At 44.9% G+C, this 17075-nt stretch overlaps 1 protein-coding gene across 1 annotated transcript in view; it reads right to left on the reverse strand.

The window, feature by feature from the left end:
• Positions 1 to 1304: 1304 nt before the first annotated feature.
• Positions 1305 to 17075, reverse strand: part of afg2a (AFG2 AAA ATPase homolog A) — a 127960-nt gene continuing 112189 nt past the window's right edge. The window contains exon 17 of the mRNA XM_029659937.2: positions 1305 to 2014. Coding sequence (XP_029515797.1) covers positions 1838 to 2014 — 177 coding nt within the window. The 3' untranslated portion in view covers positions 1305 to 1837. The remainder of the gene's footprint in view (positions 2015 to 17075) is intronic.

Genomic DNA, 17075 nt, shown 5'->3' on the forward strand with positions numbered 1-17075 from the left:
TTGATTAAAATCCTCCCTGTCACGTTGTCCGGCGCCAAATTTTCCTAAAGGAAACTCTGAAATGGCACATTGTTTTTATGGAGATTTTAGAATACTCACATGAAAATCTGTCACCAATTGTACAGAAATCTAGCTGTAGGTGCTAGTCCAGTGCCACTTGGATTATGCTGCACATCATGGTTAACCAGCATCCCCAAGCATCTAAAGAATAAGCTACCAGCCAAACAAGCTTGTACAAATTGTACTTAAACTCCCCCCTCATACTCATCTAGAGGTAGATCATTTTTTCATCTCTATCTCTGTAATGTGTCTATATCTATGTAGTTGTATATGTATTTATGTAAAAAAGAATAAGGACCACAATGGAAATAAGTCTGACTTTATTATGCAATCCCGGTCACTTAAAAAAAAGTATTTGTGTTTATGTATGTATTTTTTTTAAATTACGAATAATATCAATCAATCAATCCAAACTGTGCAGTGGCCAATTGATGAATGGAAAGAGACATCTGTTACAAAACACCAAAATGTTCAATGACATTCGGACATTGTCAAGCCAAGCCTTCAATACTGGGTAAGCCTACTAGGTAGGGACAGATGTATTTTCTGTTTGTCGAGATTGACATAGTCTATTTATTGTGGTGTTGAAAACAGAAAACCATGATTTTGAAGTGCTCGTAGTCGGTATACTTTGTTTATTGGTTGTGTGTTGCATTGGCACAGAAACCTGTTGGTGAAAAATGTATTATTTTATATCATTGTTAATATGTTGAAAATCTAATTTCCCCCTAGTTGATCATTGTCTGCAGCCGGCTCTGATCGTAAAATAATGAAACAGGCAGCAGGGAGAGTGAGCTCATCTGTGGTGGTCGGCGAACCCTCAACCTTCTGGCCCGTAGCCCTGCATGGCATCAACTGTGAAACAAAAGCATGCTGAAGTGGCCCAGTCCATATCCATGTTTATAAACACAGGATTGCTACATTTGTTATTTGCGGTCGTTAACATTATTGAGTTAATTCTATGAGGTGTGAGGGTGTTCAATTTACTTCACAGTACAAGGGGAGGGTCATGTGAAAATATTTGTAACTTTGTGGAGAGGGGGAGGGAGGGGCATGTTTTTTTTTGTGACACCTTGATTTAGAGCCATAACTTTTGCTTTGAAAATTGCCCAAGGAAGAGCCTTTGAAAAATGTATAAATGTTGGTTATTTTTCTGCACGGTAATCTTTTTGCGTGTGTACCCATGCTTAATATGTTCAATATGTCTTCTGAGGATAACATAATAAAAAGCATTAACAAGCATATAGAGAAACAATTAATTTATTACATTGTAGCCTAATATTGCATTTCAGGGAGCACAGGTTTGTAATTAACAATTTTGTCGAGAATTTAGGTTATTTTTGGTGACCAAGAATAAATGAGCACATTACAAAGTAGCATAATGGTTCAATCACATGGGCTATTCTCGCCTATTGTTTCCCCCTAATCCAGTGTTTCCCAAACTCGGTCCCGGGGACCCCAAGGGCGCACATATTGTTTTTTGCCCTAGCACTACACAGCTGAATCAAATAATCAAAGCTTGATGATGAGTTTATTATTTGAATCAGCTGTGTAGTGCTATGGAACCAAAAAAACTAAAATGTGCAACCCTTGGGGTCCCCGGGACCGAGTTTGGTAAACGCTGCCGCCTATTCACTGATGTAATGTCCATTTGGAAACCCTTGCGACTTCAGTGGATAACTGCATTTACAGTAACCACATGCAGTCGGTCCTGTAGGCCTACTGCTTATTCTAGCAAAGACTCCTCTCGCAGGTTTGGAATTTTTCCACGCCGACGTCAGAAGAAGCGCAGACCGCGTTGCTGTTGATAGTTGATATACGACTGAATGAGAGAGTCTGGAACTCGAGGCTTCACGGTGTTCAGGGCGCTTTCAAAGTGTCTCCCCATGATGAGCTGTGCTTTGATGTCCTCTTGCAGGGCCAGCAGGGCAGCCTCTCTGCATACTGCCGTTATCTGCGACAGGAAACAGATACAGGGCTGTCAGACGGCCAGATTACGACTATTTAAAATCATGCTAGCATCCACAGCCACTAGGCCAGTGTTTCCCACCGCCAGTCCTCGAGTAACCCCAACCGCACACATTTTTGTTGTAGCCGGGACAAACATACCTCATTCAACTCATTTGGGGCTTAATGAGTAGCTGACAAGTTGATTCAGGTGTGCTTGTCCAAAATGAGTATTGTTGGGGATTTACTTGAGGACTGGAATTGGGAAACAGCGCCCTAGGCTGTGGTGAACAGGTCAATAATGAATCTCGACAAAACGAGGTTGACCAAATCATGACCATTGGAATAAAAATTGAATTTAGGTTGTGATCTAATAGTTGAATTTACACATTTGTAACAGTTTGTATTAAGCCATGTGTAATATTACACAATAGCTACAAGCTTTTTATGCTAAGCCTACGGTTATTACAGGGTTACACACACACACACACACACACACACACACACACACTGTAGAAAAAGTATCTGATATGCAGAACACACACATACCATAATTTTGTATTAATTCAGATTGCACATTTTATTGCAATAAATAACATTTGACTTAAGAGGGCAATTCATTCTGTTTAATTGAAAACATAAATACATATTCCCAATCCTGCACCTCCCTCCCTTGCAGTCACAGCAGTTTACATTCTTTACGTTGCTCAGGGTTTGGGTCGTTCCGTGGAGCGAACTGACGGTGCGCATATCCTGCAAATCTCAACACAGTGCTATCAGTCACTGGAAAGACGGATTGGTTTCCGTTGGAGCAGGTCGTGCCGTAGAACAGAGCGCTAGTTCTGGAAGAGAGGGTGGCATGGGTGGGGAAAAAGGTGTCTGGCATTCATCAGCCATCTCTGGACTTTCGGAAACGACTCACTCCCACGGCGTGTACAGAATCTCCTCAAAAGGTCGCCGGGCCTTAGTCTTATCACCGTTAATTCAATGGGAAATGATAAAACAGGTGTGGTAGGTGGGAGGGGGGTCTGCTGACACCGCCACCTCCCTCCATGCCAGGGGAAACCACAGAGGCCTCAATGTGCTTGGAAAACAAGACCTATATACGGAAATCTCACTGGAGGCGAGTTAGTGCTGGGCTGGAACAAAAGCCTGTGTGCACATTGGCCCTACAGGACCAGATATGCCCGTCCTGATTCTAAATTTAGGCTTATACGGTGCCGTGGTTTCCTCCACAAACCATCTGGGTCCATATTCATAAAGCCCCTCAGTGTATGCGTGGTGATTTAGGGTCAGTTCTGCCTTTTAGATCATAATTCAAATGATTATAAGGACATGGGGGGACCTGATCCTAGATCAGCACTCCTACTATGAGGTGCTTTGTAAATCCGGACGGTCCGGAACAGCAGAACTGAAACGTTGAGGGCATAATTACACCTGCAAGGGCTGCGAATGTATTCAATCTATTTCAAGTGGAGGAAACTGAACCATTTGGAAGGTGACCTCACAAATTCCCTTGGCATATTTTCCCCATTCCAAGAAGGGGACAGCACAAATGGGTACCCTACAATTAAGGATTCAAAGAAAGAGGCGAAAAAAAGTATTCCTAAAAGGAAAGACCCCCTTATTGTAATGGGAAGGGCGAAGAGAAAATACAAATTGTGGTTCCCCTTGAGCTCATCCATGGGACAGAGGCTGGCAACAAGATGGCAGACTGTTGACAATTGACAGACATTGCCGGGTAGAAGTCGGCGAAAGGTACAGATCTCCGTTCCTAATCTTAACCATTATGGAGAAAACCACAAAACAGATCTTAGATCAGAAAAACAACAATGGAGGAGGGTTGCAACAGCCAACGAGAAGATTTATTTATATTGTAGCTGAAGTGAATTCGTAGCAAAATAGCTCCATAGCTGCTTAAAGACATGCTCCAGAACTTTGGTGACGGCTAATCATTTTTTAAACCTCCCACTTTGGACTGAATGTGTCAATGTGTAGTTCATACATGCACTATGAGTATAATTACTGTCTTACCTCAATTAGCCAAGAAACCCCCCCCAAACATTTTGGGAAGATGTGCTGCACCATTTCCCCTGCATTTTCCCTCATGTGGGCCAGCCCCCTGCAATTTGAGTTCTAGCCATTGAGCTTCAGCGCCTCAACATTTGAGTGACAGCTAGTAAGATGCATACACAGCAGAGCGAGAGAGAGAGCAATGATGTTGTGCATATATCTGCGTAATTGTGACGTGGTAGGCAATTTTCGGGGCCCACTTTTGGCTCGTGAGCTCAACTTTCAGAACTACCGGCTAATAAGTATACAAAAGTACCGGAGAATCTCTTTAGCCACTTTGCCTGTGTTTATATTGGGCCAGGTCGCTGGTTCGAACCTCAGAGCCGACTAGGTGAGAAATATGTTGATGTGCCCTTGAACAAAACATTTAACCCTAATTGCTACTTTTAGTCGCTCTGGATAAGAGCGTCTGCTAATTTACTAAAATATAATGTAAAAAATGTGTGTGTCTGTTTAAGAGTGAGTACTGTAAGACTATTTCTACTTTGACAGATTCGTTGTGGTACCAGCTACCACCAGGATCACATATTCGCTCAGGTATGGTAATAACCCATCAGTATCCACTTCTCAGACGACTCACTAAAGATCTGTGTGTGCACTGTTTGCCTGTTTTTGCTAGTTCAACTTCTACTCAACATAGTTGACGGAGCGGTCTTCTGGTCAGGCTCCGTAGACGGGCACATCGCCCACAACTCCCGAGTATACTACGAGCCAATGTCGAAAAAATCAGAGCAAGGGTTGTCTTCCAGAGAGACATCAGAGATTGTAACATTCTCTGTTTCACGGAAATATGGTTCACTCAGGATACGTTATCAGAGTCGGTATAGCCACTTGGTTTCTTCACGCATCGCGCCGAAGAAACAAACATCTCTCTGGCAAGAATCCCCCCCGCCCCCCAAGCAGACACCTCGAAAGCCCTGAAAGAACTTCATTGGACTCTATGTAAACTGGAAACCAAAAATCGTGAGGCCGCATATACTGTAGCTGGGGATTTTAACAAGGCGAAACGTGAAGCTATACAACTAGTTCTGACAGTCAACTAAACAGACAAGATCCCACGAAACACAAAGGGGAAATGGCTGCCTAAATATAATCCCCAATCAGAGACAACGATAAACAGCTGTCTCTGATTGGGTACCATATCAGGCCAATATAGAAATACAAATTCACCTAGATGACCACCCAAGTCACCATCACGCCCCTACCAACACAGAGAAAAACCAGCTTACTATGGTCAGGGTGTGACAGCTCCCTAAATGTTATCAGCATATTGAATGTGCGACCTGGGCTGTAAAAATTCGGAATCATTGTTACTCTATCTTCCGCGACGCATACAAAGCCCTCCCTCGCCCTCCTTTCGGCAAATCTGACCACGACTCCATTTTGTTGCTCCCAGCCTACAGACAGAAACTAAAACAGGAAAAGTCCATGCTCAGGGCTATTCACCACTGGTCTGACCAATCTGACTCCACGCTTCAAGATTGCTTTGATCACGTGGACTGGGATATGTTCCGGATAGCGTCGAATAACAATATTGAAAAATACTCTGATTCGGTGAGCGAGTTTATTAGCAAGTGCATCATTGATGTTGTTGTACCCACGGCGACAATTAAAACCTTCCCCAACCAGAAACCGTGGATTGATGGTAGCATTCGCGCAAAACTGAAAGAGCGAACCACTGCTTTTAATCAGGGCAAGGCGACCGGAAACATGACCGAATACAAACAGCGTAGCTATTCCCTCCGCAAGGCAATCAAACAAGCTAAGCGTCAGTATAGAGACAAAGTAGAGTCGCAATTCAACAGCTCAGACACGAGATGTATGTGGCAGGGTCTACAGTCAATCACGGACTACAAAAAGAAAACCAGTCCCGCCGCGGACCCCGATGTCTTGCTCCTAGACAAACTAAACAACTTCTTTGCTCGCTTTGAGGACAATACAGTGCCACCGACACGGCCCGCTACCAAAACCTGCAGACTCTCCTTCACCGCAGCCAACGTGAGTAAAACATTTAAACGTGTTAACCCTCGCAAGGCTGCCGGCCCAGACGGCATCCCTAGCCGCGTCCTCAAAGCATGCGCAGACCAGCTGGCTGGGTTGTTTACGGACATATTCAATAAATCCCTATCCCAGTCTGCTGTTCCCACATGCTTCAAGAGGGCCACCATTGTTCCTGTTCCCAAGAAAGCTAAGGTAACTGAGCTAAACGACAATCGCTCCGTAACACTCACTTCCGTCATCATGAAGTGCTTTGAGAGACTAGTCAAGGACCATATCACCTGCACCCTACCTGACACCCTAGACCCACTCCAATTTGCTTACCGCCCCAATAGGTCAACAGACGACGCAATCGCAATCACACTGCCCTAACCCATCTGAACAAGAGGAATACCTATGTAAGAATGCTGATCATCGACTAAAGCTCAGTATTTAACACCATAGTACCCTCCAAACTCGTCATTAAGCTCGAGACCCTGGGTCTCGACCCCACCCTGTACAACTGGGTCCTGGACTTTGACAGGCCGCCCCCAGGTGGTAAGGGTAGGAAACAACATCTCCACCCCGCTGATCCTCAACACTGGGGCCCCACAAGGGTGCGTTGTCAGCAGTCTCCTGTACCCTCTGTTCACCCATGACTGCGTGGCCATGCACGCCTCCAACTCAATCATCAAGTTTGCAGACGACACTACAGTGGTAGGCTTGATTACCAACAATGACGAGACGGCCTACAGGGAGGAGGTGAGGGCCCTCAGAGTGTGGTGTCAGGAAAATAACCTCACACTCAATGTCAACAAAGCAAAGGAGATGATCGTGGACTCCAGGAAACAGCAGAAGGCGCACCCCCCTATCCACATCGACGGGACAGTAGTGGAGAAGGTGGAAAGTTTTAAGTTCCTCTGCGTACACATCACGGACAAACTGAAATGGTCCACCCACACAGACAGCGTGGTGAAGATGGCGCAACAGCGCCTCTTCAACCTCAGGAGGCTGAAGAAATTTGGCTTGTCACCAAATACGCACACAAACTTTTACAGATGCACAATCGAGAGCATCCTGTCGGGCTGTATCACCGCCTGGTACGGCAACTGCTCCGCCCACAAATTCTGGCTCTCCAGAGGGTAGTTAGGTCTGCACAACGCATCACCGGGGGAAAACTACCTGCCCTACAGGACACCTACAGCACCCGATGTCACAGGAAGGCCAAAAATATAATCAAGGACAACATCCACCCGAGCCATTGCCTGTTCACCCCGCTATCATCCAGAAGGCGAGGTCAGTACAGGTGCATCAAAGCTGGGACCAAGAGACTGAAAAACAGCTTCTATCTCAAGGCCATCAGACTGTTAAACAGCAATCACTAACATCGAGTGGCTGCTGTCAACATACTGACTCAAATCTCTAGCCACTTTAATAATTAAAAATTGGATGTAATAAATGTATCACTAGTCACTTTAAACAATGCCACTTTATATAATGTTTACATACCCTACATTTCTCATCTCATATGTATATACTGTACTCTATACCATCTACTGTATCTTGCCTATGCCGTTCGGCCATCGCTCATCCATATATTTTTACATGTACATATTCTTATTAATTCCTTTAAACTTGTGTGTATAAGTTAGTTGTTGTGAAATTGTTAGACTAATTGTTAGATATTACTGCATGGTCGGAACTATAAGCACAATCATTTCGCTACACTCGCATTAACATCTGCTAACCACGTGTATGTGACCAATACAATTTGATTTGACATATTTGATGGGGATAGGATGGTTTGGAGTCTTAAGACAGGAAGGGGAGTTTTCGAGATGAGTGTGTACAAGGAAGTATGTCGGTTGTGTAAGACAGGGCTAGATCACTTGGCTAAGGCAGGTGCTAGGCAGATGTCAGGAAGTGAGCGATTTCTTTGTTCAGGGCCAGCCGAACAACATGATTCAGACACTGTAAACAGCGTCCAGGACTAAATGTCTTTGAGAGTTTCCCATCATTCAAATCATTTAGCTTGTTGTCAATGGTGACGTGAAACAATGAAGGTTTGCAACACAGGCCTCAATTAAGGAGGGAGGACATTGAAATAGAGAGAGGGGGAAGAGGAGGGTGCGAGCGACTTCAACAACATGATTGAAGGAAGTTTCTACACGCACAAACACATGGACCCAAAAACACAAACTCAATTGTCTTCAAATTTTTTTTTTACTTTGTTCCCGACATAGGGGACATGTTAAGGGCCTCGTCTCAATCCCATTACTCAACAACAAATAGTTTGGCTATTTACGCCGGTCGCCCCCCACCCAGTTCGACAAACCAACAGATCTGCTAACAAGTATATACTGTAGCAATAGCAGTACACACTGACTTATTCATCTCTCTCATTTAGGAGGGGTCTCTATACGCTGCTGAACGCGGCAGTTTTTCTTTTTTCTTGCATGTGTGTTTACCATGCGCAATTTGAAAAGCCACAAAGGCAAACAGGGTGAGCAAAAAGCAGTTTGTTTGTAAACGTGAAGAAATTCCAGGCCCCGAGCCAACACAACCCCTTAAAGCTGGGCCCCCCGCCTTCAGAGAGAGGGACAAAAAAGCTGCAAACGCACAGCAATGAAATGAAGGGGGCCGCGGCAGCCCAGGCTAAATTATGGATCGTTTTTAAAAATTTATTGCAATGCAGACTTTATTTTTCATTCCCTTCATAAATTATGTCAGCAATCACTTAAATATATGGAGGGACGAAACTGATGCATTGCAGCAGCCATTCGTTGGAGATGTGGCGAGTACTTTGGATATCTGGCAGGCTGGCGGTGCAGTAACAGCCATCAAAGACCACCTAGGACCAGGTCTATTTAGTAGCATTTTCCAAAAAACAGGTTATGACCACAAAAACAACAACTGTAAAGAGTATTCGATGCAGAGTGAGCCAATGCGTTAGTTTTAAATGTAGCCTATACACTGTATCTGTCCAATCACAAGTTCTTGTTCTTCTATTAGATCACAACCTAAAGATACACTTTCTGTAACGATGACGTTAATAACGCTTCCATGAAACCTGTGTTCCACACACACACACGACAGATATTTATTTCTGATGAAAGACCGTTCATTTGGCGTAGTCGTGGCCTCACAACAATCACCTTATGAGTGTAACGCACTCAGGCACATATACACTCTTGTACAGCCATGTTTGAATACCAACCACAACGTACTTCTACTTAAGGGAGGCTCTGGGACTCTCCACGTCGGTCAAAGTGATGAATAAATAAATAAATAAAGAAGTCATTCGAGTGGCCTGGACCCCAGTGATCTAGACAGGACACTGGAAAAGGGAAAAAGACACACAACTCCGACCACATCCTTGTTTCCACTCGTTCAGCTGATTTTCTTTCTCCTGCTCCGCTGCTCCCAAAACCCCTCTTTGCGAATGATGCTTGTCGTGCGCGAAAATAAGGAAAATGCGATCCGAAGAAGTGATTACGCAGACGATTTACAATCTGTCATCATATTTCCCGACCGTAAGAGGCGAGAGGGGGGGGGTAAGCCCTCTGGTAGACCATAATGATACGTTGCTGCAGGTTGGTAGTCACATTTAGTTCGGTTCTTTGTTGGTCATTTAATTGGAAGGGGCAGGAAAAGCAATTTGGATCTCCAGCTTATATGGCATAGGGCTAAGCATGGTCTTTTTAGCCCAGTGCAGGGAGGGCGGCCGGCCCTCAGTGCTGTTGTGAGGAGCTGTTTAACGCCATGACATCAGCTTTGGCACGCGCACGGGCATTTTTCCTTCAGGCTTGAGGCTTTTCTCATTTCCCTTGCTTGGAGTCAGACCGCCACAACACGAGCCCCAGATACTTCAGTGGCCTCTGGACATGCTCCTGCAACCGCTTCCCTCCTCCACTGGCTGTTGGCTGTGTGTGTGTTATCCCCATCCGATTCCCTCCTCCACTGGCTGTGTGTGTGTTATCCCCATCCGATTCCCTCCTCCACTGGCTGTTGGCTGTGTGTGTGTTATCCCCATCCGATTCCCTCCTCCACTGGCTGTGTGTGTGTTATCCCCATCCGATTCCCTCCTCCACTGGCTGTTGGCTGTGTGTGTGTTATCCCCATCCGATTCCCTGCCTTGTAATGGAAGTAACACCTGCCTAACACTCAATGCACACTTACAGACATTCACACACACTTATGTACACACACACTACAGACTGTATTCATTGGGATTCAGTCGGTGTTCCTTTAGAAAATGTGAAAATGTGGCCTCGCGGATTCCCATATTTGTCATGTGTCAGTTGTACGAAAAACTCTCTCCCTTTCTTTTCATAACATTCAACAACATTTTTAGTTTCCATTCCAGTAATACATGTGTGCACAGAAATGTTTCCAGGAGTAGATGAAGAAGCTAACCGGCAGCGCACACCAACAGGCTCAGGTCAAACCTTAGAGAAGGCTGTTGCGCAGCAACTCACTGCCTTCCTGAAGACAAACAATGTATACGAAATGCTTCAGTCTGGTTTTAGACCCCATCATAGCACTGAGACGGCACTTGTGAAGGTGGTAAATTACATTTTAATGGCAACGGACCGAGGCTCTGCATCTGTCCTCGTGCTCCTAGACCTTAGTGCTGCTTTTGATACCATCGATCACCACATTCTTTTGGAGAGATTGGAAACCCAAAATGGTCTACACGGACATGTTCTGGCCTGGTTTAGATCTTATCTGTCGGAAAGATATCAGTTTGTCTCTGTGAATGGTTTGTCCTCTGACAAATCAACTGTAAATTTCGGTGTTCCTCAAGGTTCTGTTTTAGGACCACTATTGTTTTCACTATATATTTTACCTCTTGGGGATGTTATCCGAAAACATAATGTAAACTTTCACTGCTATGCGGATGACACACAGCTGTACATTTCAATGAAACATGGTGAAGCCCCAAAATTGCCCTCGCTAGAAGCATGTGTTTCAGACATAAGGAAGTGGATGGCTGCAAACTTTCTACTATTAAACTCGGACAAAACAGAGATGCTTGTTCTAGGTCCCAAGAAACAAAGAGATCTTCTGTTGAATCTGACAATTAATCTTAATGGTTGTACAGTCGTCTCAAATAAAACTGTGAAGGACCTCGGCGTTACTCTGGACCCTGATCTCTCTTTTGAAGAACATATCAAGACCATTTCGAGGACAGCTTTTTTCCATCTACGTAACATTGCAAAAATCAGAAACTTTCTGTCCAAAAATGATGCAGAAAAATTAATCCATGCTTTTGTCACTTCTAGGTTAGACTACTGCAATGCTCTATTTTCCGGCTACCGGATAAAGCACTAAATAAACTTCAGTTAGTGCTGAATACGGCTGCTAGAATCCTGACTAGAACCAAAAATTTGATCATATTACTCCAGTGCTAGCCTCTCTACACTGGCTTCCTGTCAAAGCAAGGGCTGATTTCAAGGTTTTACTGCTAACCTACAAAGCATTACATGGGCTTGCTCCTACCTATCTCTCTGATTTGGTCCTGCCGTACATACCTACACGTACGCTACGGTCACAAGACGCAGGCCTCCTAATTGTCCCTAGAATTTCTAAGCAAACAGCTGGAGGCAGGGCTTTCTCCTATAGAGCTCCATTTTTATGGAACGGTCTGCCTACCCATGTCAGAGACGCAAACTCGGTCTCAACCTTTAAGTCTTTACTGAAGACTCATCTCTTCAGTGGGTCATATGATTGAGTGTAGTCTGGCCCAGGAGTGGGAAGGTGAACGGAAAGGCTCTGGAGCAACGAACCGCCCTTGCTGTCTCTGCCTGGCCGATTCCCCTCTTTCCACTGGGATTCTCTGCCTCTACCCTGTTACGGGGCTGAGTCACTGGCTTACTGGGGCTCTCTCATGCCGTCCCTGGGGGTGCGTCACCTGGGTGGGTTGATTCACTGTTGTGGTCGGCCTGTCTGGGTTGGCGCCCCCCTTGGGTTGTGCCGTGGCGGAGATCTTTGTGGGCTATACTCGGCCTTGTCTCAGGATGGTAAGTTGGTGGTTGAAGATATCCCTCTAGTGGTGTGGGGGCTGTGCTTTGGCAAAGTGGGTGGGGTTATATCCTTCCTGTTTGGCCCTGTCCGGGGTGTCCTCGGATGGGGCCACAGTGTCTCCTGACCCCTCCTGTCTCAGCCTCCAGTATTTATGCTGCATTAGTTTATGTGTCGGGGGGCTAGGGTCAGTTTGTTATATCTGGAGTACTTCTCCTGTCCTATTCGGTGTCCTGTGTGAATCTAAGTGTCGTTCTCTAATTCTCTCCTTCTCTCTTTCTTTCTCTCTCTCGGAGGACCTGAGCCCTAGGACCATGCCCCAGGACTACCTGACATGATGACTCCTTGCTGTCCCCAGTCCACCTGGCCATGCTGCTGCTCCAGTTTCAACTGGCCTGGGCCCTAGGACCATGTCCCAGGACTACCTGACATGATGACTCCTTGCTGTCCCCAGTCCACCTGGCCATGCTGCTGCTCCAGTTTCAACTGTTCTGCCTTACTATTATTCAACCATGCTGGTCATTTATGAACATTTGAACATCTTGGCCACGTTCTGTTATAATCTCCACCCGGCACAGCCAGAAGAGGACTGGCCACCCCACATATGCTCTCTCTAATTCTCTCTTTCTTTCTCTCTCTCTCGGAGGACCTGAGCCCTAGGACCGTGCCCCAGGACTACCTGACATGATGACTCCTTGCTGTCCCCAGTCCACCTGACTGTGCTGCTGCTCCAGTTTCAACTGTTCTGCCTTATTATTATTCGACCATGCTGGTCATTTATGAACATTTGAACATCTTGGTCATGTTCTGTTATAATCTCTACCCGGCACAGCCAGAAGAGGACTGGCCACCCCACATAGCCTGGTTCCTCTCTAGGTTTCTTCCTAGGTTTTGGCCTTTCTAGGGAGTTTTTCCTAGCCACCGTGCTTTTACACCTGCATTGTTTGCTGTTTGGGGTTTTAGGCTGGGTTTCTGTACAGCACTTTGAGATATCAGCTGATGTACGAAGGGCTATATAAATAAATTAGATTTGATTTGATTTGAAACCCACCCAGTATGCCGTCGCTTCCTACTTCAACAAAGTCGCTCAGTCCCAGTATCAAAAAGCCTTAATTAGGGGCTGGTTTGGTGGCTACCTGCTCCTGCAGTATATCAACGAGGCCAGGCAGCGTAGTAACTATCGAGCCGTCCCTGTGTCCTTAGGCTCTGCATTACACCAACACTTGCCCCAGCTCTCTTGCGATTGAACGCACGCACGCACGCACACACGCACACGCACACACACAGCCAGTGATGATATTGGCTCATGAAGAAGTTCTTAGGCCAACGCCAAAAATATTGACTCCCCCTTTTAAGAAAAATAGTCCCCACTGCATCCGACATTCGGAGAGGAAATTAAATAATATAGAAATCAAACAGCGTCACGCTCCGACCAGAAATAAAATGTTTCATTTTCCAAGAAGGCAAAGAGGAAGTGTGCAGTGACAGCAGGCTGCCAAGAGAAACAAGGCCTGTCCACAACCCATGTGAAACCTACAGTATTTAAGATTAAAAGGCAGTGGGGGTGTTGGTTAAGTTGAGGATAGGGGGGAGGAGAGTGGTGGGGAGTGTATGTGTTGGGGGGGGTTATGGAGTTACGTCGGGGGAAGGAGACGTGAATGGAAACATGCCGCACAACCATAAAGGAGAAGGAGAAGAGTTACGGGATTCAGATTCCATAGAAAACATGGCTGAAAAATGGGACGGGTGCTCGTTTCAAGACCACACAGTGTTTGGTTCTCTCTTTCGCCCCCCAGAATAACTTTCAAAGCAGGGGTGGCTTGGCTGTTATGAGGTCCATCCCTAGCGCATTACTACCACCATAACATCAATTGCTCTAATCCAGAACCTATAAAACAGCTGTCATAGCTGATGCTGACCAATCAGTTGAGATTACGAAACTCTTTCAGAAGGCCCCCCCCTCCCCCCATCCTCACCTCCACACTGTTTAGGAAAGGCCCGTGTGGAATAGCACCTGTGTCGAGGCTCTGGGACGAGGCGGCCGTGGCGTGTAAGGGGGCAAACAGGGCCTCACTTTTAAGGGCATATTTGTCCTCGCCGGTTAATCAGGCGAATGAAAGCGGCACATTCTCCCCAGCGCTGGGAAGGAAGAGATGGCATATTTACTAAACATGCCCACACTGGAGCGACCTGGAGACAGCTCTCTATGGCTCTGTGTGTGTGTGTGTATTATTGTGCACTACTATGCCCCTGAGAGTGTGTGTGTGTGTGTTTGCGTGTTGTGCTCACATGTTTACACAGTCGTGATCACATGGTAAGCAAAATTCACAACGTCCGTGCCCATCCTCTATTCTAAAATTGCTTTAAATCGTATAGGTAACATGGTAGCATCACAAGCCACCTAATCCCACAAGATTACATTAAACTCTGCATGGATATCAGTCTGGTAGGGCTGAGAAGGCATGCTTCTTAGCCCCGCCTTGTCCCATCACCGCTGCTTCCTCTGATGAACTATGGCGTTGGCGAACGCCAAGCTCCGTTGTTGACAGGCAGTTAACAGTCGGAGAACAACATGTAAAGTCATATTTACGAGGTGATCGCTAAATATAAAGCTTTTACATGACAGTTAAAAAGTTGCAAAAATCGACTCTGCTCCCTAATCATACATGCTCCATTCTATGCCACAGCATATAAATGACAAGAAGGTTCAATCAACTGTAGGCAATCAGAGGTTACTGTAGCAAGACGATCACTGTACTGAATTCGATGCAGTAGGCTAATCTCTATCGTCGCTACGGTTTGGCAAAAACATTAGTAGGTTACTTTATTTCTGTTAGTCTCACGTTGACACACAACACGTTATGCATGTATGTACAGTACCAATCAAACGTTTGGACACACCTACTCATTCAAGGGTTTTTCTTTCTTTCTTTTTCTTTTTTTTAAAACAATTTTCTACATTATAGAATAATAGTGAAGACATCGAAACTATGAAATACCAAATATGGAATCACTTTTAACAAGGCACACCTGTTAATTGAAATGCAGGTTGAGACAATGCAAAGAGTTTGCAAAGCTGTCATCAAGGCACATATTGGCTACGTTGAAGAATCTCAAATAGAAAATATATATATTGATTTGCTTAACACTTTTTTGGTTACTACATGATTCCATATGTGTTATTTCATTGCTTTGATGTCTTCACTATTCTTCTACAATGTATAAATTAGTAAACAAAGAAAAACCCTGGAATGAGTAGGTGTGTCCAAACTTTTGACTGGTACTGGTACTATATAATGTTTTGTTGCCCTTTTTTGGGGGGAGGCTCATTATCCTGGTGTTCGATATGCCGTTCTCTGGAAAGACAACAAGTGCACGTTTTACTTCCTCAAAATGCCTTATGACAACTTCTCTTTAAACCTAGAAAATGTCGCGCTGCGGCTTCTGTTTTCGGATTTTTTTGTCAAAGGTGATCCAATTGCTTTCGAATTTCTTATGCGCAACGCCCATTGGCCAAAACTGCTTCAATGCTATCAATTCCAGACTGATAGCACAGAGTTAATTACGAGGCCCTTGAAAAAGACACTTGATCCCAATTGTTCTGGCCAGTACAGAATTACATTTTGAATGGGAACATGTTGGCACACAGAGACACAAACATTTTCAAAGCAATGGCTAAGTGGAACACCTTCCATTTTGGAACACCCTACAAAAGTAAGAGTCAACAGTATCACCAATATTCTCACAATTCCTCATGAAACCAGGACAAGGAAAATACCATGTGTTTAGGGAATTTCACAAAATGTAATGGCCCTTTGGAGGAAGGACTGTCGACATACACCGAGTGTATAAAACATTAAGGACACCTGCTCTTTCCATGACATAGACTGACCAGGTGAATCCAGGTGAAAGCTATGATCCCTTACTGATGTCACTTGTTAAATCCACTTCAATCAGTGTAGATGAAGGGGAGGAGACAGGGGTTAAAGAAGGATTTTTAAGGCAAAGGAGTGGCCAATCCACAGCTGTTTGCGAGGTGTTAAACGAGAGACTAGCCTTCCTGGGGGCTGCTCAGTGCAGCGTTTAACTACAGATCCCTGACCTCTCGGCCCGTGTAGGCCTCTGAAACAGGCACACCTCCCCCTGACAGTGGCCTATGGGGCCTAAGGCCAGGGTAAGGAGAGGAAGATCCGGGGGGCCAACTCAATAAACTTTTTTTACAGGTTCCTGGAGTTCCTATTGCTGAAGCGCTGGTCTTCTTCTTTCCTTATTTTTTCGCTCTTTCTCAATCTCTCTCTCGCTCACTGTAGTTTGCCACCTCTCCCATCCAAAAGGCCCTAGGATTTTTTTTGTTTTACTGGTTCCTTAATGCTGGAGGGGTAAATATCCTTCTCTATCCTTCCTGCTCTCCCTCCGCCTTTCCCTCCCTCCTGCCTCTACCCCAAGCCAAGAGAAACATTACAATGAGTACACTTGAGTGGTTCATATTTCCCAGGAAAAATGTAATTTGTGCCACGCGTGTACTTGGACCGAGACCACAGCAAGGTCTTTATATATAAATGCAAAAAGGCAGAGCTGGAAGTCTTTCCTTTTCATACATCTCCCATTTTGACAGAATGAAAAGGAAAAAGATGACTTTATAACAAGAATTAGAGCGGTAAACAGCTATTCGTTCCAGACAATCTGACATACTTGCCGGGGTAGTAAATTGAATATTATATGCACATATTTTTTGGCAATCTCTTCCTGCTTCCTATGGTCGGAAAATGTCAAAACAATAGTGGTTCGCTGTGGCAAAATTATACTGTGCATTTAAAAGCTCACAGATTTATAAAACTCACCTACGTTTTGGCCTCGAACAAAACGCAACATATGCATATTTTCTTGGTCAACATTGTGATTTAATCTATCAATCTCTGATCAGCAGAGGCCAGACGTACACTTGCGTCATTGAGTCTTTACATTGAATCGTAATGCTATTAAAATAGCAACAG

The sequence above is a fragment of the Oncorhynchus nerka genome, linkage group LG5 (genome assembly GCF_034236695.1).
Source record: "Oncorhynchus nerka isolate Pitt River linkage group LG5, Oner_Uvic_2.0, whole genome shotgun sequence".
NCBI lineage: Eukaryota > Metazoa > Chordata > Actinopteri > Salmoniformes > Salmonidae > Oncorhynchus > Oncorhynchus nerka.